Source organism: Xiphias gladius, chromosome 3 (genome assembly GCF_016859285.1).
Source record: "Xiphias gladius isolate SHS-SW01 ecotype Sanya breed wild chromosome 3, ASM1685928v1, whole genome shotgun sequence".
In the NCBI taxonomy this organism is placed as follows: domain Eukaryota; kingdom Metazoa; phylum Chordata; class Actinopteri; order Istiophoriformes; family Xiphiidae; genus Xiphias; species Xiphias gladius.
This window is the reverse complement of record NC_053402.1, coordinates 16,800,652-16,823,798: the sequence shown is the minus strand read 5'-3', so window position 1 is coordinate 16,823,798 and position 23,147 is coordinate 16,800,652. Positions and strand designations below refer to the sequence as shown.

The 23,147-nt window shown below is 40.8% G+C and overlaps 3 protein-coding genes across 7 annotated transcripts in view; all 3 read right to left on the bottom strand.

Annotated features, from left to right (window-relative positions):
- Window positions 1–5,417, bottom strand: part of pbx4 (pre-B-cell leukemia transcription factor 4) — a 31,968-nt gene extending 26,551 nt beyond the window's left edge. For 2 of the 5 annotated variants that reach the window (XM_040158795.1, XM_040158776.1), the window contains exons 1-2: window positions 4,375–5,167; window positions 209–282 (exon numbers count right to left, since the gene is read on the bottom strand). In XM_040158795.1, coding sequence (XP_040014729.1) covers window positions 209–282; window positions 4,375–4,559 — 259 coding nt within the window. In that variant the 5' untranslated portion in view covers window positions 4,560–5,167. Of the gene's footprint in view, window positions 1–208; window positions 283–1,918; window positions 2,033–4,374; window positions 5,168–5,218 lie in introns of those variants that run through there. The other 3 variants (XM_040158767.1, XM_040158758.1, XM_040158785.1) reach the window with 3 other exon arrangements.
- Window positions 5,418–7,705: 2,288 nt separating this feature from the next.
- LOC120807116 (kinetochore-associated protein DSN1 homolog) lies at window positions 7,706–11,829 on the bottom strand. The gene is made up of 11 exons (XM_040158819.1): window positions 11,711–11,829; window positions 11,429–11,465; window positions 11,026–11,314; window positions 10,855–10,928; window positions 10,278–10,350; window positions 10,077–10,164; window positions 9,900–9,956; window positions 9,712–9,783; window positions 9,460–9,607; window positions 8,419–8,506; window positions 7,706–8,321 (listed from the first exon to the last, which is right to left on the bottom strand). Exons 1-11 carry the CDS (start codon window positions 11,743–11,745, stop codon window positions 8,242–8,244), a joined length of 1,041 nt encoding a protein of 346 aa, XP_040014753.1. The 5' UTR covers window positions 11,746–11,829; the 3' UTR covers window positions 7,706–8,241.
- Window positions 11,830–13,950: 2,121 nt separating this feature from the next.
- Window positions 13,951–23,091, bottom strand: atp13a1 (ATPase 13A1). The gene is made up of 25 exons (XM_040158558.1): window positions 22,373–23,091; window positions 21,505–21,594; window positions 20,768–21,031; window positions 20,488–20,643; window positions 20,291–20,360; window positions 20,104–20,210; window positions 19,833–19,962; window positions 19,634–19,689; window positions 19,363–19,489; window positions 19,099–19,236; window positions 18,808–18,928; window positions 18,498–18,655; window positions 18,064–18,239; window positions 17,864–17,974; window positions 17,655–17,780; window positions 17,460–17,568; window positions 17,113–17,306; window positions 16,434–16,530; window positions 16,159–16,343; window positions 15,747–15,861; window positions 15,447–15,643; window positions 15,141–15,283; window positions 14,893–15,004; window positions 14,664–14,807; window positions 13,951–14,562 (listed from the first exon to the last, which is right to left on the bottom strand). Exons 1-25 carry the CDS (start codon window positions 22,724–22,726, stop codon window positions 14,452–14,454), a joined length of 3,591 nt encoding a protein of 1,196 aa, XP_040014492.1. The 5' UTR covers window positions 22,727–23,091; the 3' UTR covers window positions 13,951–14,451.
- Window positions 23,092–23,147: the final 56 nt, after the last annotated feature.

Sequence of the window (23,147 nt, the reverse complement as noted above, 5' to 3'; positions counted from 1 at the left end):
CTTGAACCAAAGCATACACAATACATGCGGTTAAATCAGTTCCACAACAAATACAATCAATATCCAATCAATAGATTTCTCTGAGAGGCCTGTAAAAAAGTAACTTGGTGCCTGGGAAACTGGAGCAAAGACACACTATATGTCAACAGTAGGTTACAACCTGTGCAGACTGGAGAACACAAAGAGAACGAGTGAAGTAGAAACTCACCCGTTTTCTCTTTGATCTCACAGAGAACGCTGAAGAGGGCTGGCTTCATTCTGTGACAGTTCAGGGCATGCTTCCTGCAAGAGAGAAGAGGGAATAAGAGAGGGAAAGAGCGAGGAGGATTACGATAAACAGACCTCCATCTCAAGTCATTCCATGTCCTCCCCCATAAACAGGTAGTAGAGCTGTATGTATTATGCATACAGCATTTTAAGAGTGTAGTGCAACACAGCATCGCAGAACCATGGTGTTTAAAGGCATTTTCAATAGCCAAATGCCTTTGTCACTGCATAAACATCCCTGATGCGTCAATCTGAACCAGCAAGAGTAATGTTGTCATTTGGGTGCTTTGCACTGTGGGACAGGTAATGATGCCAAACCTCAAGGTCATCATTACTGAACACCAAATTCCAGAGTTAATACACAGTAATCTAATTTCTACCTCTTACAGAAAGACTTGTTCCATGAAAGTAGATGGTAAATTGATAGAGAGGATTAGGATTAAGTTGCAATTTTTATTTAATCAGAAACATTCTCTTTATTGCCAAACAGGCTCATAGCAATTAAAGGAGAAAGGGCAAAACTTCTACAGTTCACCGTAATCAAGTCAGAACACCTTAGCAACAAAATATCCTGCTAATACACATCCATGCACCCACCCACACAACCACACACACACACACACACACACACACACACAACTTAAAACTTAATAAATCTTGTAAGGCTGGAATGCTGTAGCAAAGCCCCAACCCTTATACAACCGTAAATGACTTAACTTGTCTCTAATGTTCAACCAGTACCAGCACTGACAATAAACACAAATTACAACAGAGAGAGGAGTAAAATAGTGGCTGGGCACATATGGATCTGCATTTTAAAAGTCTGTAATTTTTTCACATTTAAAAAACACGTGAAAGGCACACATAACAAAAATATGTAACCAAGCATGCAAATACATTATACTACCCCGTTCCATTAAAACTCTGAGATTGTCAGAGCAGTGTTGTTAAACTCTAGTAACTGTGTGGCTATAGTTTGCAGTGCTTTTGTAATATTGCATTATCTTGTAAAAATGCTTCTGTAATTTAGTACACCCCCTGTATTTTCAATGACTAGTCCTAGAGATAAAGCAAACACAAGCAATTAGATGTGTTCTATTGATACTTTTCAAATCACGGAAGACATCGTTTACAGCATAAACTGGTTTCAGTGGCAACAACTTTGATTGGTAATTGGAAAAGTGCCAAACAGATAAAGTTTAGGTGAAAACAAAACCAGCATGAGGCCTCCATCTCTGCAAGGCATGAATTGGAAAAGATGAAACACGAAAAACCTGAAGATCACCCTGAAATAAAGCATTTCTGTTCCAAATAACATCACCAAGAATACATTAAAAACAACCACAGATGAATATGATTTGGCTAAACCTGACCTCAACACCAATTCCAGTTGTGAATGTCCATTGCAGTATTGATGAGGGAACTAAGGTGAACTAGCAAATCGTACGCCTACTGTACATGGCACGAACGACTGCCTTTCTGTGAGATTATTGAGGCAGTATGATGTAAAGACTTATGTGTCTAGCATTAAATATCATTTTGTCCACCAATTCTGTCACTGCTGGATTTGAGTTGGGGGGAGGGCTGCCTTCAGCATGGAGGGTATGAGCAGGAGGGGGAGAAGGAGGTGCTCATGCGGTCCTGTACTGACCTGTGCTGGAAGTTGAGTGGCAGGCCACCCCCTGCCATGCCCCCCCCTGCTCTCCCTCCCTCTGTGGGGTCGTCTGATCCACCCCAATGCGCCGGCGATTCCTCTGGCCAGCATCTGAACATATGGCAACAGGGTGAGAGGATGAGGGCGGATGGTGTGCAGGAAGTGTACTCTGCAACACCGAGTTCTTGCGCTGCCCTGACCACTCCCCATCCCAACACACTGCCACCCTGCACGACAAGGGCGTCATGCTCACATATGAGCCACCTCAAACATTAATTTAATTTAATCATGACCAAGGGAAAGATTGAAGTGTGGGTGACAGACCTGATCAGAATTAAGTATGATATTGATAAACATGGTGCAAGTTAAGTAATACCCGCTGCTATATATTACCAAACCTATTTATAAACAACAAGCTTCATGATGCCATGAATCTGGTTAAGTCTTGTCATTCTACCTGAAGTAAACCTGAGAAGCAAATTAGCAAACACCCAAACAATTGCGCACTTAGTGCCAACTAGTGTCAACTAATGATAAAAAAAAAAAAAACATTGTTCAGAAAATGAATACATATCATCAAAATTGCCTAATTATATACATACAATGCACTTGGCAGAATCAAGGACTTAATGTGTATGTGCCACACAATTTATATCAAGTCAACTGATCTACAGTAGGCTGCATTCTTCTTAGCATTACTCCTGCATTCATATAGTATGAAAAGGACATGCTCTGAGATGGGAGTTTAGATCAATACAAGAATGTAGCAAGGACACCTCTGGCACTTCCGAAGAAGCCACACCTCTAATTAGTTTTTCAGAATATCCTGTTAACATCTAACAATAGGACTGCTACATAATGTCCAATATTACAAGTGGCCTTTTAAATCCAAATAATTGTAATTAACATTATTTGATTAACCCCAGTACAACATTTTGTAAATGGTCAGCACAAATCATGAGGTAAAGAAAAAAGACTGGAAGAAGAAAATAAATAATGGACTACAAGAAATATTCCAAACCAAAAATATATTTGCATTTGTCCATGAAGTAAGACCTGATTAAGTCCTCAAACTTGAACTGAAGAAAATGTAATATCCCAGTGTTCATAGGCTGCTGGTATAGCATCATCCCTCCCCCTCACCACCATCTCATTAATAGAAACTCGATTTGCGGACAGCTGCACTCGGTACACATTATAGGAGAATTGATTGCACCCAGCACACAATGAAAAGGATGAACACCAGGGAGGGAGGGAGTGAAAGAGGAGTGAATTAATTAAGAGAACCAGGTGGTCAAATGTTGGGTGGAAAATCACTAGCTAATGACACATCACACTGTGGCCACAGTCTTGCAGTGGACGGTTGTCTATTGTTGAAATACTGACGCTTCATCTGAAATGACCTTATGCTCCTTGAGCCACATGGCAAATGAGTGCGAATCAGTCGCTCACCGCAGTGTATACACCCTACAATAATGATTCGTAAAAGCACCTCTACCAAAAACATTAAGTGACGAGTGATATGAATGAACGATTGCTGTCATCACAACCAGCACTGGGCTGATACGTGAGACAATTGAGTAATCCATACCCTTACCTTAATTTATCCTCTCATTTGCATTTCAATGACAAATGTTATCGACACTCTTTTGATGCAGAGCCGCATTTCAGATACATGTTATAATTAGGCAAATCTAATTTGGCACAGTCTGATTAGTAATATGTGAAAGCTTTGGCAACATGACCAGAGGACTTAATTTAACTCAGAGAAATGTGACTAGTTACTTGCAAAACATGCACTCTCTTAGAAAGCACTTCGTATTTTGTTGACAAACTTCTTGATTTTTTTTTTTTTTTTTTAAATAACTGGTGTAGAAGCGAAAATTTGCGTCCCTAACTTTATATTGCCCTACGAGACAATGGGAAGACATCAAAGCTGTCTTTAATTATATAAAGGTTTGCTTTCTTTATAAAAGGGGTTAATGGAACAATTTTGTTAAACCACAGCAGCTAACGCTATAGTGTCGGGAAATTGGTTATGTGCATTTCACACGGCTACCATTGCCACTGACTCAACTGGAAGTTTAAACTTTTTAATGTGACACTTATAATAATAAATAAACAAATTAAGATGCGCGTTATCGCCGTAGTTCAACCAAGTGAACGTGTTTTCAATTAGTTTGCAATGAAGCAAGGTCTGAATTAACAAAGAACCTCCTTTCAAAGTACAACACTGTAATGTGGCTGCTCAAGTTAACGTTACAGTTAGTTACAAGTTATTAGTTTATCAGCGAATTACAATGTAATATGAAGCTGCATTAATGTTGTAATTACGCATTACCTTACGTGACGGTTTCATAGAAACGTTTGAGCCCCAAAAGCAAATTAAGACACATACAGCGCACTTTAGCTTTAGCTATCATGTGTGGAAAATGGCTCTTCGCCTGTCTTACCTGGCCTGTGCTTCGTCCAGGCTTTCGTCGGTGATGGCCATTATTTGCTGTAGGATATCCCCTATGTCTTGTTGAGGCTGACCGAGGGACTGCTGTTTCCTGACCGAGTCTGGGTCACCGACATCGGCTTGTGGTAGTCCACCGAGTCCGGTGAGACCCGTCATCATCCTGGTCTGGTCATCCATACTTTCAAAGAAAACTCGCCGTTTTCCTCAGTCAAAGAATACACACAAATAGCTAGCCTGTTAGCTAGCCAGCAAAGTATTTTCTACGACAAATCATACAATACTTCTTACCGTACCCGACAACGACGATTAGCAAATAGTTAAAGGTTGTTGTCATAAAACAGATCGCACAAATACGCTTTACATTCGCTTGTGTTTTTCCCCTCAAGTCAATAAACGCGGCCAGGCTAACGTTAGCTAACCACCGAGTGAAAAGCAGCTAGGTTAGTAGCTGTAGCCCAGCAGAAAAGCAGCAGGGACACACATGCACAGACTGTGTGAGCTTGCCAACAGCGCCTCGCACATTTTCGAAAAAAAAAAATTAAAAACGAAAAATATGACAGACGAGCGCTCGTCTTAAAATAAAACTCACCGATTCAAACAAAAAAAAGAAATAAGACGTGAATACAGCGACGAGGGTTTCGTACCGTCTAGCTCCCAATCAGAAATCTCCTACCAAAACAGACTACGGTTTGCCATTGTTGTTGATGTCGCGCGAGTATGTGGGATGTGCTGGGCTGCGCGAGCTGTGTGCGTCGCGCTGACCATTGAACTCATAGCACTACAGAGCGCGAGCTTGCGGGTGGATTGATCAGCACTATAAAAAAAAAGACAGCTACCATTGTAAATACATTCCTATCTTAGCTGGTGTAATGGAGGCAACCATGTATTAAGTATATATATTTTTTTATTTGGAGCATTCCAGGGTTGGCTGCATCACTCCTCCAGGTGACAAGACTCTCCTCAAGTACTGCCTTTACAAATGGATAGACCTTTACGTCATCAGCACTGCTTGTCCTATTATAATTGGGCAAAGCTATCTTTGTCATTAGTACAAGGTGGGATCACCTAGTGAACAGGACTGCTTTTCCAACCGAAAGTTTCAAAGGAGCGCTCGCAGGCATTTAGAGGGCTGAGATGGCGTGCTATATGAGCTTATAACAAGCTGTACATTAAAAACATTAAACATTAGGAAACATGGTGTGATAGTAACTAAGGTGTTCGATCCTCTGCTATTTGCATATATGTGTTGAAGATTTTTGTTTGAGCAAGTGCAAAACTTCCTGACTCCAAAAAGCCACAACAACCTGTCCCTGCTCATTGCTAAGTGTATTGAATAGAAAAAAGAGGAGTATTGAGACTAATTTGGTCTCTGTTAGTTAAGCATCATTTCCTAAGCTGTGCTTTAAAGTCAAAGGATTAATATACATCTGTGTGTGCGTAAATTGTGGGAATATCAAGAGCGATATTCAATCTAAAAACAGAACAGTCCCAACTAAGAATATCATTCTGTCCCAAACCCCTGATGAATGAAACATCCCATCAGTTTTCAGTATGAAAATGTTGACAGCACAGATTGAAAACAAGTGTTCTTGTTTTTTTGCAAACTGGGCAATTCTGCTGTAGTTTATCACTCAGATCAGAGAGACAGCTTTCCAAGACGAATGGCTGGACGAATGGATGTGGAGGAGAGCTGCAGCCAGCCTTGCTGTACTGAGAAGAGATGATGGGTGTGCATGAGGGAGTAGGACCAAACTGGCAGTGGTTTATGCTGACTCTCCACACATCCATCTAGTACAATCTGTAGCTAATCAATCTAAAGTTAGAGACAACAAGAACAGAAAATACAGTAAACCTAAACAGTAATTGTTTTTTGCATGTGCATATAGTACAAGTCACAATTTAGGAATCTTGGTTGTTCTACCAAGCAGTGGAGTTTAACCCCTTAAAAAGTTGTCCCCGCCTCAACCAAACCTCCAATGTTACAAACTTTAAGACCAAACCAAAATATTCACATATATAATTGGAGAAAGAACCCTCCTTTTATTTCTAATTGTAGTCTACAAACCAGGAACCCAGAGAACCTGGTCACACCCGAGGCATATTTATCCACATATGCATTGCATTAAAAACAAACAGTTAATTAATAACTTCTAACACAACATTTACTGGGGTCAGAGGTTGCTTAAAGCGACACTGTCATACAATTTTAAGTGAGTAGCTGACGGATTAACCATCTAAACCTAAAGTCAGTGTCTATCACTGTCAAGAGAGACCTCCCTTGAAAGTAAAACGACTATGTCAGTGGCTTTATAAACTCCTTCGTTTTATTGTTGGTGATTCATTTGAGGATCATTTCTGTGAAACCTCTATTCATTTGGATGCTAAAGCTGCCCTCCTCTCACCCCACAAGCATCAAGCCTCATTTTCATCTAAATAAGAATCGATCTCTCCTGCTGTGCACCATCCTCCCTTACTCACAACTCTCACGGTCACCCCACTTGTCTTCTCTTTGCCTGTCCCCGTACTCCCTAGTCACTCCCTTGAATACAATCACAAGGAAAATTCACCAATACTCCATGTTGGAGATAATAAATGCAGAGAACAGAAAGCCATTCACTCTTATTTAATGATGGCAGTGGAGGAAGAGGATTTTCTTCCTGCTGTAATCGTCAGAGAAACAAATTAAGTATGAACATTAATGAATGAGTGAATGGGTCCAAGAGATAAGAGTGATAGTGAACAAAGCTTTGACTGACTGGTACAATGTCAAAGCTTCGTTCTGCATCAGTGACCCAGCCAAACGCAAGAGATGGGGGTGAGTCACTGTGGGGGAGGGGCCTCCTCCTGAATGGTCAGGGGACACAGATGAAGTGAAATAGATGCAGCACCAAAAAGAGAGTAAGTGTGACTGAGGATGAGCATGTGAAAAGGACTGCACATAAACTAAAGACTGTAGGCAAATTGCAGAGCAGAATCCTTATGTGTCCAGACTCTTGTTTTGTTCACAGCTTCCTAATCATTATTGTAAATGCTTTCCTGTTGCACAAGTCAGTTCCAATTGAAAAATTGGAAAAATTTCTCACGGGGTTAAATGAAAGGTTTACAGAAATGACGCCATGTATACTAATGTACACTCTTTGAATATTCACTTTTGATCATAGTTATACAACAGTAGTAATAAAACCGCCCAAAAATGTCACTTCAAATACATCCCATGACTTAAAAAGTGTATACAGTCCATTTTTAAAGACAAAATCAGTTTTGGTTTCTGACAGTCATAATATTTGAATATTTCAAGACAAATGGTCACTTTGAACAGATTATTAGTTCCAAAGGGTGGGGAAATTTATTTCACAGTCTTTATTTTATGAAGAATGATCAATAATCTTGTTTAGCGGGATATTGGCAAAGTTTCCTGAAACATTTGGCTCTTCCATAATTTCTAACAGCCGGCAGTCTAGTCCTAACAATTTCAGGTTTTACAGGTGAGAATGCACCTGATGCAGGCTTAACAGAAATATCCACTCTAGCCATTTACCAAGCTTGTCACAAGTTTGTAAAGCCAACCACTGCCACCTGCTGGTCACACGCATGGATTACCTGACCTAGCTCTATTACCAGCCCTGCTGCTGACTTAAATGGTTTTTATTTGACACCGACAACACAAAATTAAAGTTTACTTTACGTTAAAAAAACAAAAAACAAAAAATAAAAACAAAAACCAATAAAGACAGAGCAACAAAATTATATGTTCCTAAATCACATAACAGTGAAATTACCAGGGAGTACACATAAAAGTGATAAAGAGCCATGGTCCGTTAAGGGATTGACAGCTTGTCCTTGCCTCCTACCAGAGTGACTATGTTGCAGAGGATAAAGGTGCTGCCATAAGGTTCCTGATTGGGTCAGGTGAAAGATCCTGGAATCCTGCCTCTGCCGCTGGTAGGGAAAAAGTAACCAGATTAAATTTTAAATTGCCAGATCATTGATGAAAGTACATTCTACAGAAAAGATGAAAAACAAATAAGATCATTACCCAATCGGCCGCTGGTCTCTTTCACCAATAACTGTGACTGCTCCTTGATGGACAGAAGCTCTCTTACCATCTTACACTGAGTGTCCATCTACAGATTTTAAAAAAGGAATAACTTATTGCAGACCCTGATAGAGCAGATCAAGCTTAATTCAATACAGATGTTAACTGTTTTATCAACAGGTCCGATGACTTCATATTTAAACAGTAGTAGTGTACTTAAAGCCCTTAAAAACTTGCTATTTTTTTTCTATAGTAATAAATATTTTTTTAAAAAGCAACAATGAGAGTTAAGGTTAAAAAAAAACATATTTAGTAAGTATTATATATTGCTAAACTTCAGCTGGAGCATGTAAATATGTGAAATCAACTTTTTTTTCAACTGAGCCACATCATAGACAAATACAGAAATACAGAAATCTCTCCTGGAAAAAAAAACAAAACTGTTTTAACTTTGGCAAAAAATAACTTTTTTGTGGGACACCAATCATTCATAGCAGGAAGCCAATTGAAAAAAATAGATTTTCAGGTTCCTTGAAGCACTGAACATATTGCAACACTGAAACTGTAGCAACTACGGCTGAGGAATGTAGATGCCGCGCTAGTTGTTATCTCACATTGAATTTGTTATTGTTCACATATCTAGAAAAGTGAATGTGATCAGAGGTTGAATGTGAATCTATTATTTACTTTATTGGCACTGTCGCCCCGGACTGTTGAGAGCCAAAAACCTGATAAACATTTCTGAACTGCAGAGGAAAGAGAATGTCTTCCAACTTCTCGTGGACAGCTTTTAAGATGATCATAATTCAGTAGCATCTGGTTTGTGCTTAATTACTTTCAAAGCCAAATAGCACTTTCTCCATTTCTTTTGTGCCAGCTTTAGTATTTTACCATACACCATATTGTAGATATATATAATAACAACATTGTAATTAAAAACATTATAGATTTTAGCTTTTGCTAAAATAACCAACCATTCGTAGCACTGATAAATGTATGGTTTTTTTTTAGTAGTGACAGAAACTCTAATTTCAAACGTACTATCATTGCTATAGTGTGTAGCATGGGCTGTTGTCTACAGAGGAGACCATGGTAGTCTGGTTTGCTCTGTATGAAAAGGTACTGTGAGGACTGGGCCTCCCATGTAGAGTCTAATGATATGCCTCTCCCCGGGCCCTGCTCCAATTTCCTGCAACAAATTGGAAACATATTATTGACACAAAAGTCAGAGGACAATATTGACACTAACACTGCACTGCTACAGTTTTCCTCGGTGACAGTACACACGCTCACCTTTCCAATTCCTCTGCTTTACTCCGGTGTTTGTTCAACAGTGCTTCCCAAGATTCACTTTCAGCCTGGAGCCTAAAACACAACACAGGCCAGTAAAAAAAACAAAAAACAAACACGTTTATTACATTTAAATGTATGGTATGTATGAATACTTTGTGTGTGCTATAGTGATATTATGAAGAGCATGCCTGTTGATGGCTTTCTGGACCTTTCCCATGGCTCTCCGCACTGCAGGATCATAAGAACTGACAGAAAATAACAGAAACATAAATGCAGTGTAAAATATCAATCTGTTTGCAAAAAAAAACACAAAAAAACAAAATCAATACAATACATGCAAAGTAGTGAATGAATAGCTACAATACCTGGATGCACTAGCGGGGAGTTGACATCTCTGTGTTTCACTGCGTATGCTTTGGGCCAGATAACCCCACTCTTTCTGCATGTGCTCAACTGTACCACAGAAGACGCAGAACACAGACAAAAAAATTACTTTTAACTGAATATTTCTATGACAGTTACCATGAAATGTGTGACATATCAAATGAAGCAGTGCAAGCACTAACCTTGTTTTTGAAAACACTCCAGTGAGGTGTTCGGCACTAACTGGAGTGAATTTTGAGTTCGTTCAATTGCCAGCTAGAGACATGGTGACAGTGATTAGACCATTAGGAATTTTAGTTAATTAAGATTAACTATGTGCAATTCTAACTTGATGCAAACAACACCCTTACAGTCTACTCATTATGGCTGAAGCATTCTGCTCATTAGTACTTCATTAGGAAATTGTATGTACAGCAAGTAGTTACTCTTGAATAAAACCATAACATTTGAGGTTTCTACAGTTCTGAATTTAATTTCAGTAAATCTTATACTTTGTTTTTATAACACAACTTTTACAACAATGCAAAATCTCTAGCTATAACTTGCATTTCAATACATGTGGGCCTTTTTTAATGTTTCAGTGTTGCGAGTACCAGAGCCCATGCCTATTTATTTGTTAAACACCGACTTTATTCTAAAAAGCCAAAATACTGCGAGAAAAAAAGTAGCCTACAATGCCCGCTTATTTAATTTTTCACATATTAAGTTAAGTTTGTCCAAACTAATTTACTTCTATACTTATGACCCTTTCACACTTACCCTCATTGAAGCCTCCATCAATTTTTCGAGCCTCTCTTGCTGTGACAAGGACGTACTTATGCTCCTGCACAAAACTACAATAAAAAACATGCACAGGTATTTATATCACAAAAACAAAAATATCCTATGACCAGTCTTTACCGATTGCAAGGGGCGATACAGACATCTCACCCTGATAGGAGTTGGGAAGAGCGGGGAGAGAGCGTCGGGTTATGGTGGCTCTCCTCCAGGATTTCCTGCGTGCAGTGGGGCTGACAGAGGGACTTGAAGGTCCCTCCGTGTTTTCTGTCTGCATTTCTTGTTTGTCTGTCTCTGAATATCCTTCTCCTGCATCTGGCGTCGGTACGGTGGGTGATAGGGGGTCGGTACGGGGAGATTTCTGCGGGGGAGCTCTGCTTGAGCTTTTAGAGGAGCATCTTTTTGATGTCCGTGTCACTGAGTTGGCCTTGTTATACAGAGACTGAACGAAGAACAGAGTAGCAATGAACCCCTGCAGCACGATTAGCTCATGGATGAGGGATCGGCGGATGTTGTTGGTTAACTAGCTAGCTTAAATGTCAGTAAAATTCCTTACCTCATTCTGGTTTTCAGCAACGGAGACACTTTCAAAACTGCAGGAAAAAGTGAATTTACAAGCTAACGTTAAATGTACAGAAAACTAGGTTACCACGGTTTTTCAGTGACATGTTTATGTTAGTAAGAACCGCAGACGACTACAATAACTTGCCCTGGGCAAAACTCAGCAGGATAAAAGAGTTTCGCAGAAAGTGCTTTACTTTTCTGAATATATCGCAAACTTTTAATGCGAAATCAACTGTCACAACGGCTAAAAATTATTTTAAAAAAAGACACAAACCCGTCTTTTTCGGCCTCCAAATGTTTTTCCGCCATTTTTTCTTTCAAATAGTTTCCTTCACACAGCGCGCGCCCAACAAGCCAAACCCCTCTATGAGACTAAGCACCATGGGAAATGTAGTGTGGTTGTAACACAAGCGAAAACGAACCTCCAAACAAGGTACAAAGGCTCATGGGAGCTGTAGTTGTTGAATATGTAAAACATTTCTATACCTTAATGACAAGGTGTTCCATTTTTTTTCAGTTACAGTTTGCTTAGAATATTGATGGAAAATGTTCCCATCACGCTTTACATAATCAAAGATGAAGGAAACACATAAAACATATCAAACTTGAATGACTACCCACAGATGTGCTTTATGAGTAGGTCATATGACTTTTTAAATGACAGGGCATGGGTATGACGCCATGTGCATCTTAAAGAAAAACAAACCTCCAGGGGTTTCATTTTTAAGATTAAGATTTTACAAGTTAGACACGATAAAGTGGAAAATAATGTCATGTTCATGAATATATTAGAATATGTTTAATAATTTTGTAACTGACACTCCGGGAAATCAAATGAAGGCAAATGAAAGAAGTTTCTGTAGAGAGGTGGCCTCCGGACGTGAAGGAATCCAATCGTCTACTTCTGATCCCCTGGATCAAGTTAAGAGCAAGTGTTGACTGACTAGCTCTAAGGGTCAACCCTGGCCCTGATCCTCTTTGTACAGACTGACTGGGCTTCTGATATGTAGCCGAAGAGATTTCTGGTTGTTTGGCCTCCAAAGTTCAGGATGTTGTGCACAACAGGTTTGACCTACTTCATGGTATTTCCCATCTGCTGGCTATTAGGTTTTCTATATTATGCATTGTTATCTGGAAAAGCATAGTGAAGTGTATCTCATTTTGTCCAGTGTTACCTCAGTATCTAAAGGCTAAAGACATGTTCTGGGACCAGATTTCTTCATGTTCTATTTAAAATGACCTTTTGAAAAACAGGCTACCTGACTATAACAACACATTTAACCAAGCTCAAACGTAAACCTCCCAATTATTTTGCAACTTTTTTAACAGTAAAGGAGATGTTGGATCATTCATTATAAGGAAAGTGGCCAAAATGTTCCAGATTAGTTAGTAAATTCATATTGCTGTTTCTAAAGGAGAGGTAGAGGTCTTTGGGGATCCTATTACATTAATCACTGTCTAAATTAGGCAATGATAAAATTACCATGCACCATGTTTTTATCTAAAATGTATGTCAGCCTGTTTTTGTTATCTCTGCAAAAGAGGATATGTGATCGCCCGTGTCTATTTGTTTGTTGGTTGGTTTGTTTATTTGTCAGCGGGATTTTGCAAAAAGTACTTAACACCAAAATTGGTGGAGGGATGGGACATGGGCCACGGAAGTACCCATAAAATTTTGGGGCAGATCCAGATTATTTGTTATAAATTTGGAATTTTCCCTCTGAAGTCTGGAGTATGTTGTTTGACATTGGCCTTGGAGGAGGTCTTTGCTCTACTGAGCACATTTTCTGGTTTACTAAGCAGAAAATAACAGTACCGACATTTGGTGATGAGAGGCCAGAGCCAATTTCTCAGAAAATTACTCTGATGTGACAGCTTCTTGACTCTATATACTTGACTGTACATATATTATGTTTCTGAATATAGTGAATTTTATCTTTGCTCTTTGTTAACTTTATCACTAAGAGGAAGTCGTAAATATTTACATTTTGGATTTCAATGCCTTTTAACAGCGCCATAGTTCTTGAATGCTTGGCACATCACTTGATTTACAATGCAAGGGACTGGATTTTTACCTGGAGTTTTCAGGGAAAGGCAATTTGTTTAAGTTGCTCTAGTTTGTTCACCAAACAAAGGTTTATGTAAGTTCATATCAAAGATAAATAAGCTTATGGTCATCTATGGATGATCTCCTTAGATCAGCATTTTTGGTAGTTAAGACCAGCTGGTAAGTAAACACAAAGTTCACAAGCTTCTAGTCTTTTCTTCAATCAACTGATGCTTAGTGAGCAGTCACATTTTGTTTTGGCCAGTGTCGTGTCCCACGAGATAAAAGGTTTAATTGGGTGAATGTCTTTCTTTGTACAGTTACACTGTATTCTTTTATGCTCACCATTCCTTACTTACCTATTTCTAGGACCACAATAGTTCACAGCCAGCTGAACATGCTCATCCTTTCCATGTGCAGACACATCAGTACTTGTACTTGACAAAACACTTGACAGACTTCATGAGTTGTATCTGTAAGTCTTTATAAGTCTGTTAGAGATGTTTTTCACTTTTTACAAAATCAAGGAGAGGAATCAAAAAAAATAATAATAATCAAAAAACACTTTTGCAATTCTCTTAGAGAATCGCCCCTTTTGTGTGCCTGTATGTTTCACTCTGGTGGGCACACAGTCTCGCACTCCACCCAATACTGCTGTCTTCATGGCCTTTTGTAGCAGTGAGGAGGGACAGATGAAGAGAAAGAGAGAAATGTAGAGAAAAATGAAGAGTTATGAAGAAAAAATAAAGAGAATTGAAACACAGAGCTGATGAAAATACAGAAATACAGATGGTTAAGGAGGGGCGGAGCAGGACGAAGGAAGGGATACACGGAGTGTACAGTACTGTTCGCCATGAGTGTGTCAGCTGTTTTTTGTATGTCACAACAGCTTTAATTGTCTTCCTCATACAAAGTCTTCTCTCCCTTTGTTTGGTTGGTAGCGGCAGCAGTCGCTGTTGGCACTGAGTTCAAGAAGGCAGCCTGAGAGTTCCTTTGCCCAGCAGGAACTGCAGGAAGCGGTCCACCAGCAGAGCGGCCACAAAGTCCACCACCAGAACCTGAGCAATGATCAATTTGAACTGCAAGGAAGTAAACAGGAGGCAGGTTACCTCATGGGGCACATCATTATTACAAGTCTATTGAGACAAAACAGTACATGGTAAAAATCATGTCAGCTCACCTCAGTTGGAATATCTACAAGAGCAAATTGTTCATTAAATTCTGGTGAGGAACCAGAAAGAAGTCCCACAATCGCCAGACCTGACAGAGCGATACTCCACAGTAGTGGTCGATTCTCGCTTAGAGACTCCATGAAAGGGTGACCCTATCAGACACAACGGGAATTGCTGTGAATCTATTATACTACAATGAATGCAGAAATAACATATACTAATGACATTAAGAAGTACCTTGTAGTTAATGGCAAAGGTGGCCATCTGCATGGCCATGGACATTATATAAACGGTGCTGTTGATTAGACTGGGTTCAAATTCTTTATATAAATCTACAAACTTCTCCACTCTGCAAAAGAGAAAAGGACAAGTGAATTGTTGTTATAATGTATTAGTGTAATGTTATTAAAGTAAATATTTAACTTGTAAAGCAGAATTGACATTTGCTCTCTCGTTCTCTCTCTTTCTGTCTTACTGTGATTTACCTGGGTGGACTTCTGCTTTGTGCCTCTCTGTAAAGGTACACCAGACTACAGAAGTGAACAGCAAATTGCAGCAGCACAGTCAACACCGTATAAAGATTGAAGATGTTTGGTAAGGGCCGCTCTCGAGACAACGTTTTCAGTGGCTGTGAAAGGAGATCAGGAGGAAAAAAAATGATTCTTAATTTGGTTGCTTTCAAAAACAGTAGACATTTGTCATGTTAGATTTAAAAGATTTAGTAAAGATCACCTTTCTTGGAAAACAATCAGAAAAATACAGAGCCTGTATTTTCCTACATAAATTCTCACCTTTGATCTAGAGATGAAGAGGAAGCATCCGGCCAACAGCAGGCCCTGCAGGGTTGCCTGGAAATCACTAAACTTGACCCCCTCGAGGTAGAGTACAGACTGGCTGTAGGCCAGTACCAGGGCATTGAGAGCGAGGATTTTAAACATCTGGAGCGTTGTCACTAAAGTGCAGCGGCCTTGCTTTATTACATGGCAGACTGGAGAGAAAAACAAAGTTTTCAGAAGCAGAGAGTGAATCTATGTTTGAATCTTTGCCCACTGGGTCAAGAGCTGAAAACTGAAATAGTAAGCATTACTCACTGCACTGTATGGAGGAGAGTTTGGAGGTGAATGGGGCTGCGATAGAGGCATCACCCAGCTTCACCACTTGTACCTGATCCTCTTCAAGTTCTCGTAAGACTTGACTGATCCTCTCCTGTTAAAGAATAAGCCCTGATGTTTAGATCAGTCCACTAAAACTTTATTAAATGAAAGGCACATTTATTCTCTTTTTTCATATATTTATAAATAGATGGTTTTGTCTATGTTGGTAAAGTAAGTGGGGAGGAGGCTAAAATGGGAATGCAGGCCAGCTTGCTGCATTCAGTGGTCCTATGACATACATGAGTTTTAGCTGCCATATGGAGGATAAAAAAAGAGGACAGAATTTGAGTTATTGCTAAATGATTCCCTCAAGAATCAGGGAGGAAGTCCTTTCTGAAGACACACACACCTTTTGTGCTGCAAGCTGCTCTTCTCTCTGGGCCATCACCCTCTGCCTGGCTGCTCTGGAGCTCAATTTGCCTCCTGAACTGACAGGTGGTAAAGGTCTGGATTCTGCTGTGGACGCCTCCTTCTCTCTCCCCCTTCTCTTTTTTTCGGGTATACGCTCAGGGGCATTGGCTAACAGAGCAACACCTGAGGAACAACAAAACTATTAACACTGCTTACTGCTGGGGTCATACATAAACACAAAGGCTGTAAGTCTCGGTGGTTGATGAACCTCACCTATGTGGGCGTGTTTGAGTGCTCCAACGTCATTTGTACCATCACCACACATCAGTGTTACATAACCCAGCCCCTTTAGACTGGTGATCACAAATTCCTGAAAAACAACAGACCATCTTTATAGTTTATCACTTCCGAAACCAAAATACCCTTTAGGGTTGCCCTTAGAGACATTCACACTGTTACGCAGAGTATCATCAATCTGTCATACTCAAAGTACTGATTCCCTAGATTTCCCAAAATGGCTCTCAACAACCCCCAGAGAAATATACCTGTCAGACAAAATGAGTGGTGTCCCTGAGTTAAAATACATGTCTTTTCGCTGCATTGTATCGTAGACTACTTAGACTAGGATGTGTCTAAACTCTGCTTTGTCTATGATGGATCTCACCGTGTTATTGGTTGAACAACTGCCTTTGCTCTTTGATAAAAACCACAACATCTGTCATTGCCTACTGATGTTTGAGATAGACAGCGGAAACTTTGATTCCATTATTGCTGTGGCTTATAAAACTCAACATAATTTCATGTTGTATATGTCCAACTAGTTATAGATGGCTGCAGAAAAAATAATAGTTGATTTCTAGCTCTGTTATGGAGTGGGCATTTCCTTAAAGAGTACAAAATATATAACTACTACTCGTTTTAAGGGACATACAGCCGCTGCTTTAGGACTTACCTTCTGTTTTGGGCTGACACGGGCAAACACTTGTATGTGAGGCAATAGGGTGTGGAGTAGCTGAGGGTCACAGCTCAGTCTGACCAGCCCCTCCCCTGTTACACACAAGTCAAACTGATGCACGAATGAAGAAACGGAGGGAGGGGGCACTGGTACATGCACACTGCCGTCAATGGATTCCCACTGCCATTCACCTGTAAAAAATAACATCAGATATATAATTCTGTACTTTGTCTATGTCCTTCATCAGAAAAACCTGCAGCAAATTGATTACTGCAAGAATCTCTGTGTCCTTTAGCAAAAAACCTTTATTTTCTGTAATTCTGTAAAGTAATCACTTGTCTTACTCTGATCAGGGCTTGGCTGCAATATAAGTGTGTGTTCTTTCTGGATGAAATGAAGCTCTCTTGCTACATGGCACGCAGTTAGAGGGTTGTCGCCTGTGATCATCACCACCTGAAAGCAGAGGGAGAGGAATCATCCATCTGAAAACCCCGCTGGTTGAGTATGTGTGCGCAATTGTTTGTTGTAAGCTTATTTACGTGATGAGATGCTTCCTGGATCTCTCTGATGACAGCCTTGCTGTCACTCTTGAGGGGGCAGGACACAACCATGAACCCAACAAAATGCAAATCACACTCCAGAGCATCGCGACTCATCTCCCGGACCTGTACGACCCGAAAATATCCAGCTCAGTTTCTATCAAAATGTATGTTTGTCAGGCAAGATTTGAGTAAAATTGAATAAAAACCTGCTGATGACTGAGGTGTCCCATCTCTTTATATCCCAAGGCCAGCACTCTAGCCCCTTCCCGAGACATCTCCCTGTGGACTTCGTCATAGGTTGCCGGAAATTCTGCAAACTACAAACACAGCCACATTAGAACACTAGGCAATCTTGATTAGGCTAGAAAATAGCAGCATATGTATTAAGGATGGTGTCTGTACGTACCATTCCTCTGAGTGTCTCTGGAGCTCCTTTGACGGTTGAGATGTAGCAGAGCTCAGTGGAGCCCATTTTTTCATAGGAGGCCAGGACGGACATCCTCTTCAGAGCGCTGGCAAAGTGGAAACGCTGGTGGATCTTAAGTCCCTGGGTTTTAATGCCTCGGGGGAACACCTTTTCATCTGGTCAAAGAGACAAGAGTCAATAAGACACACATTTAAGCGTTGTTCCATTAAGAGGAAGGTACCCAAATGCATTATGATCTCAAATTTAAAAGTGAAGCCACACACACATCATTTGCTATGCAGCATCTACAGTTAAAACTCATGTTTTCATTTATCTGAAGAGCTGCTTAAATTACACCACAAAGGACACGCGGTGCAACCAGGAAGTTTGCATTGCAAATCAGAATCACACTATGCAAGGTCATGTCCTCGTACCTTTAGTGAGGGTCCAGTCGGCAGCGGTCATTATAGCCTTCTCTAGCGGATCTCCGACCAGCTGTCCATCATCCAGAGTGACCAGTGAGTGACAGGTGGCTACCACCCGATGTGTCTCAACTGGGATCTCAGATACGGGCATCACCTCCTTTCCTTCTCTGTCATAAACACAAACATCATTCAGTACGCTCTACACAGTGGAAATGTTTGTAAATGTTAACCAACTTAAGGCATGGTATAGTATGCTTTGTTTTTGTGCTTTACAAATGATGTTGTTAAAGTAATACACTGAGAATGGCGGGCAGTTTACCTAAGGCCTGCTACTCCTCGTACCACCAGACTATCACTGGTCAGTGTTCCCGTTTTGTCAAAACAGCAAACCTCCACTTTCCCTGCAAATGGTATCCTGAAGGGCTCTGTACAGAATACATCTAAGCAGGAGTACAAAAAAAGAGGACGCAAATGAACCACTGCTGTGACAAGCTTTGGAATACAAGCTGCTTTGTCTAGGTCTCTCAATATATATTCTACACACACACACACACACACACACACACACGCACACACGCACGCTCAGGACAGGAGCAAAAAACAGACTCACAAAGTTTAGCCAGGGCAATAAGAGATGTGTTAACGGCTAGAGAAAGCTCTATGGGGAGTTCTGGCGGAACCACCGAGGTGAGGATTAGCGTGCACTCCAAAAACAGCTTGTAGCGGTTCCTGCTGACATCCTTGGTCCCTGAGGGAGTAATACAAAGCGCAAAGGAAGTATTTAGATATTACTTATGCCCTCACCTCCAGCTATTAACTATCACTTTGACTATGATAATGTCTCTGTTAAATAAGTTGATTTTGTGCACCTCACCTTCTACCCACACATAAACAGCTGCAGCAATGGCAAACACAAGAAGGAAGAGGATGAAGATGAAAGTCTCCAGGTTGTTTGCGGTCACTCTCTTTACACCAAAAAGGATGGTTCTTAATAATTTACCCTGGAGGAAAGTTTGTGGATACAATCAGTGCACTTTCACAGCTGACTCAACCTGCCCTATACTGAAATGCTGTCAAAACTAGAATTAAAATGCATGAGAAAAAAGTGAGTGCAGTAATATAGACATACTAGGAAAATTCCTCACCTGAGAGGTGTAGAATCCTGTTCTCAGTACATAGGCTACACAGCCGTTGTCTACAGCTGCACATAAAGGAAAAGGTTTAAGAGCTTGCACTTTGTTTTGATGATAAAGATGGGTGATAGATGGACAACTGAATTAATTGTTTCAACAGCCAGTATGTATAATTGGTAACAGAAAATTGAAGAGAGGAATTAGCACTTACGTTTGAGTCCAGCACTAGCCTTTAAAGGGGGGCTATGTTGGACCACTTTTGTCCCACCAGAGATGACATGGAGTCGAGAGTCTGTCTGAAGGTCCAGGACTCGCTCTGGGTCCAAGTCCTCTATTGGCTCCTGCACACCCCGTGTTGTCAGCAGTTATTATTCTAACCCACAATAATCCCATGCCATTTAGATGAATTGAGGCTTACACTCCAAAGTCTACACCCTCTGCTTCGTATAGTGTTATCATGTAAATATTAGTTTGCCTCTAACCTTCATCTGGGGCACAGACTCTCCAGTCAGCATGGCCTCATCCACAATGCAACGACCCCTGAGTAGCAGCACATCGCATGGTACCAAATTGTCCTGTGGAGAACGTCCTGTGCAGGAGACGGTACACGTATGAAACACAAACTACCAGTGTTTGTGGTGAGATTAAAAACGTTGACAGGACACATACCTATTGAAACAATGTCACCAGGAACAAGCTCATCACTTGAAATAGGTCTCCACTTCCTGTTGCGATATACCTGGCACAAAATACATACAATAAAATTGGGATGTTTCAAAAATAAAGAGTTTTGTGATGCTAGAAAAAAAGTTTGTTTATAAATATAACATTTAATATACAAAATTTTATATTTTAATCAAGCCTACTTGGATCATATAGGGCTTGTTTCCCATGCGGCGGATCTCAGACATATTCCTCATTTGCTGCTGGACCAGGGAGGCCTCGAACGCCACCAGCATGAACAGTGTGAAAACACTGTAGTACCAGTACTCGTCCAGACACCACAGCCCCACACAGAACACCTGATGGATGCCAGAGGATAGATAACTTCAGATGGATACAGACAATATTACCAAGCACAACAAGTTACCAATTTTTACAATAAAACCAGTAAAATTATAAAGAAACATTCAAATGTACACATACCTGGAAAACAAAAAAGGGAGCTGTGGCCCTCTCTTTAAAGAGCTCCAGGAAATCTGGGACCACCATCTCAGCACGATTGGTACCGTAGCGCTTTTCCGCAGCTCTGAGTTCGGCCTCCTCCTGGTAGCCACGCCAGGACTGAAAGTAGCCCATTGGGTCGTTGATGGGAAATGCTATTGGAAGGAAACATTTCTTCTCTTTGTGGTCGAAGATGTAGCAGATCTTTTGAAACTCAAAAGATAGAGTCCCCTCCCCATTTTCGTCCTTTTGGTCAGAACGATAAAAACAAATTTTAAATTACAGCATTCATTCACGAAAGGTACATTAATGTTTTTTTAGACTGGAAAAAAATGTGTTTATACGCTTTATAATTTAGACAAATCGCATTAATACACATTCATTAACCTAACCTAAAGACTTCCACTTAACAGGTGACAAATATCAGTAGCTTTCATGGTATCTGACAGAGGAATGCATCAAGATAATGATATCCTCTTTAGAAAAGTCTAATCACAAAAGTTAATTGAAAATAATGACAGTTTTGTTGTTTGACTACACTTAAGCCATGCCAAAGCAAGCACTAGACAGGAGTGACAAGGTTTATATTGATTTCAAACAACTGGTAAGATCAAGAGATGTAGCAAAGCCTAAGTCTGTCAGACATAGAAAGTGAGACCTGAGACATGTTCCCAATTAAGACAACTTGGAGCATCCTGAGAGTAAATATGTGAACTAACCTGGTCCCTCTGTAGTCCCACAAGCTCAGCAGAGCCGTTGTTGGGGGTGGGTATGACCTTTGCCAGCGTAGCCTTGTTTGGGTCTGGTTCCTGTGTATACAAATGAACAGGTGACAAATTCACACACTGTGGCAGGTCACTGTTGTTTTTGGTAGAGTTGTGTGCCCCTGCAGCTTTCTCCCTCTCAAGTGAGACACGTCCTGACATTTAGCTGCTCGATCAATATGGCGTTAAGATGCATTCTTAAAAAATATCCCTAATTTTACAGTTGACTGCAGCACCATTAATGCTAGTAAGGTTTCTATGAAATACTAGAATGCTAGCTGAAAATAAAAAGCTTTAGTTTCACTTCCCATTACCATGCCATGACTTACAGCTAGACAGTGAACACGTGATTTGTGTAAGTGTAATGTCAAAGAAGGTCAAAAAGGTTTTTACACCCTGCTTGGATAAAAGATAGCATCTTCCATTGTCTGTGAAAGTGTTTGTAATACAATAATCAAGGCCATCATATCAACGAGTCCCGAAGAAATTTTCCAAACTCCAAGTGAAGATAAAAAAGTGGCAGTCATGATTGAAAGTGTCCTTTAATAAGAGAAATGTCACTGCTTATTTAAATTTGTAGTGAAGGTTTGATCATTGGTGTGTTTGAAGTCAGAGCTGTGGCTACAGAGGCCATCCCTAAAACCCCTTACCCACGGTTCATGCCCAACACCTGCCCCGCTATAGTGCCTTTGGGCAAGTCACTGATTCCGTACCTGCTCCTGGGCTCATGCTCTCCCAAACTTTTGACGTCTATTTAAAGGGGATGGGGAAACAGCGGCTTTCCAATAGTTATATCTCAGAGTATGTCATTGCTGATGTTTACCTTGGAACAAGTGAGCCAACAGTGCGCGTGCACGGACCAATAACCAGAGAGCGCTGTGAGGACGTGCGCGATCCCGATAGCGGCCAGCGCCAGGAGGCCTGCCTCCGGATATTCGGATGCACCGTACACTCCTAACCACACGTACAGCCATCCCGGGTAAAGAACAGCCAGAAACGGGAGGATGGTGCCGTGTAGCAGCCGAGGCCTTCGCCTGTACAGCTTCACCGAGCTCACCAGCTCGTCGCCAGTGCCGCTGTCATGCTGGTTGTGGTTCAGAGAAGGGGCCATTTGCAGCTCACCCGGTCCCCGGACCCCATCTGCAGCCACGCTCCCCTCTTTCCTGGCGTTGTTCATTGTACTTTGCTCACTCCTCTGGCCCCCTCTATCACCCACCACCACCCCGTCGTGCCGTAACCGGTAAAAATACGATTGTACACACGGAGCGGTGCGCGATCCAGCCCTCAGAGTCCGTTTCTAAATCGCTCGTTCTCTGACCGTGGCTTCCGCATACGTAAACACGCAAGGACACGTGACGATAGAACCGCAAAAATCAAACGTTAGTATCTTCCACAAGTTGAATTGTGTTCTTTAAGGTAAACTTCTTATAACACTTGAATAAAAGGGTTCATTTGACAAAGTCGACTACCACTATCGACTACATTTGTCGTTGAACGCTTCAATTATGCAATTTAGCGGCTACCCCTTTAATAAAATCGTCGTCATTATAGGGGCGTGGCCACACCGTAAGATTGAAACAAACCCCAACCAATAGCAA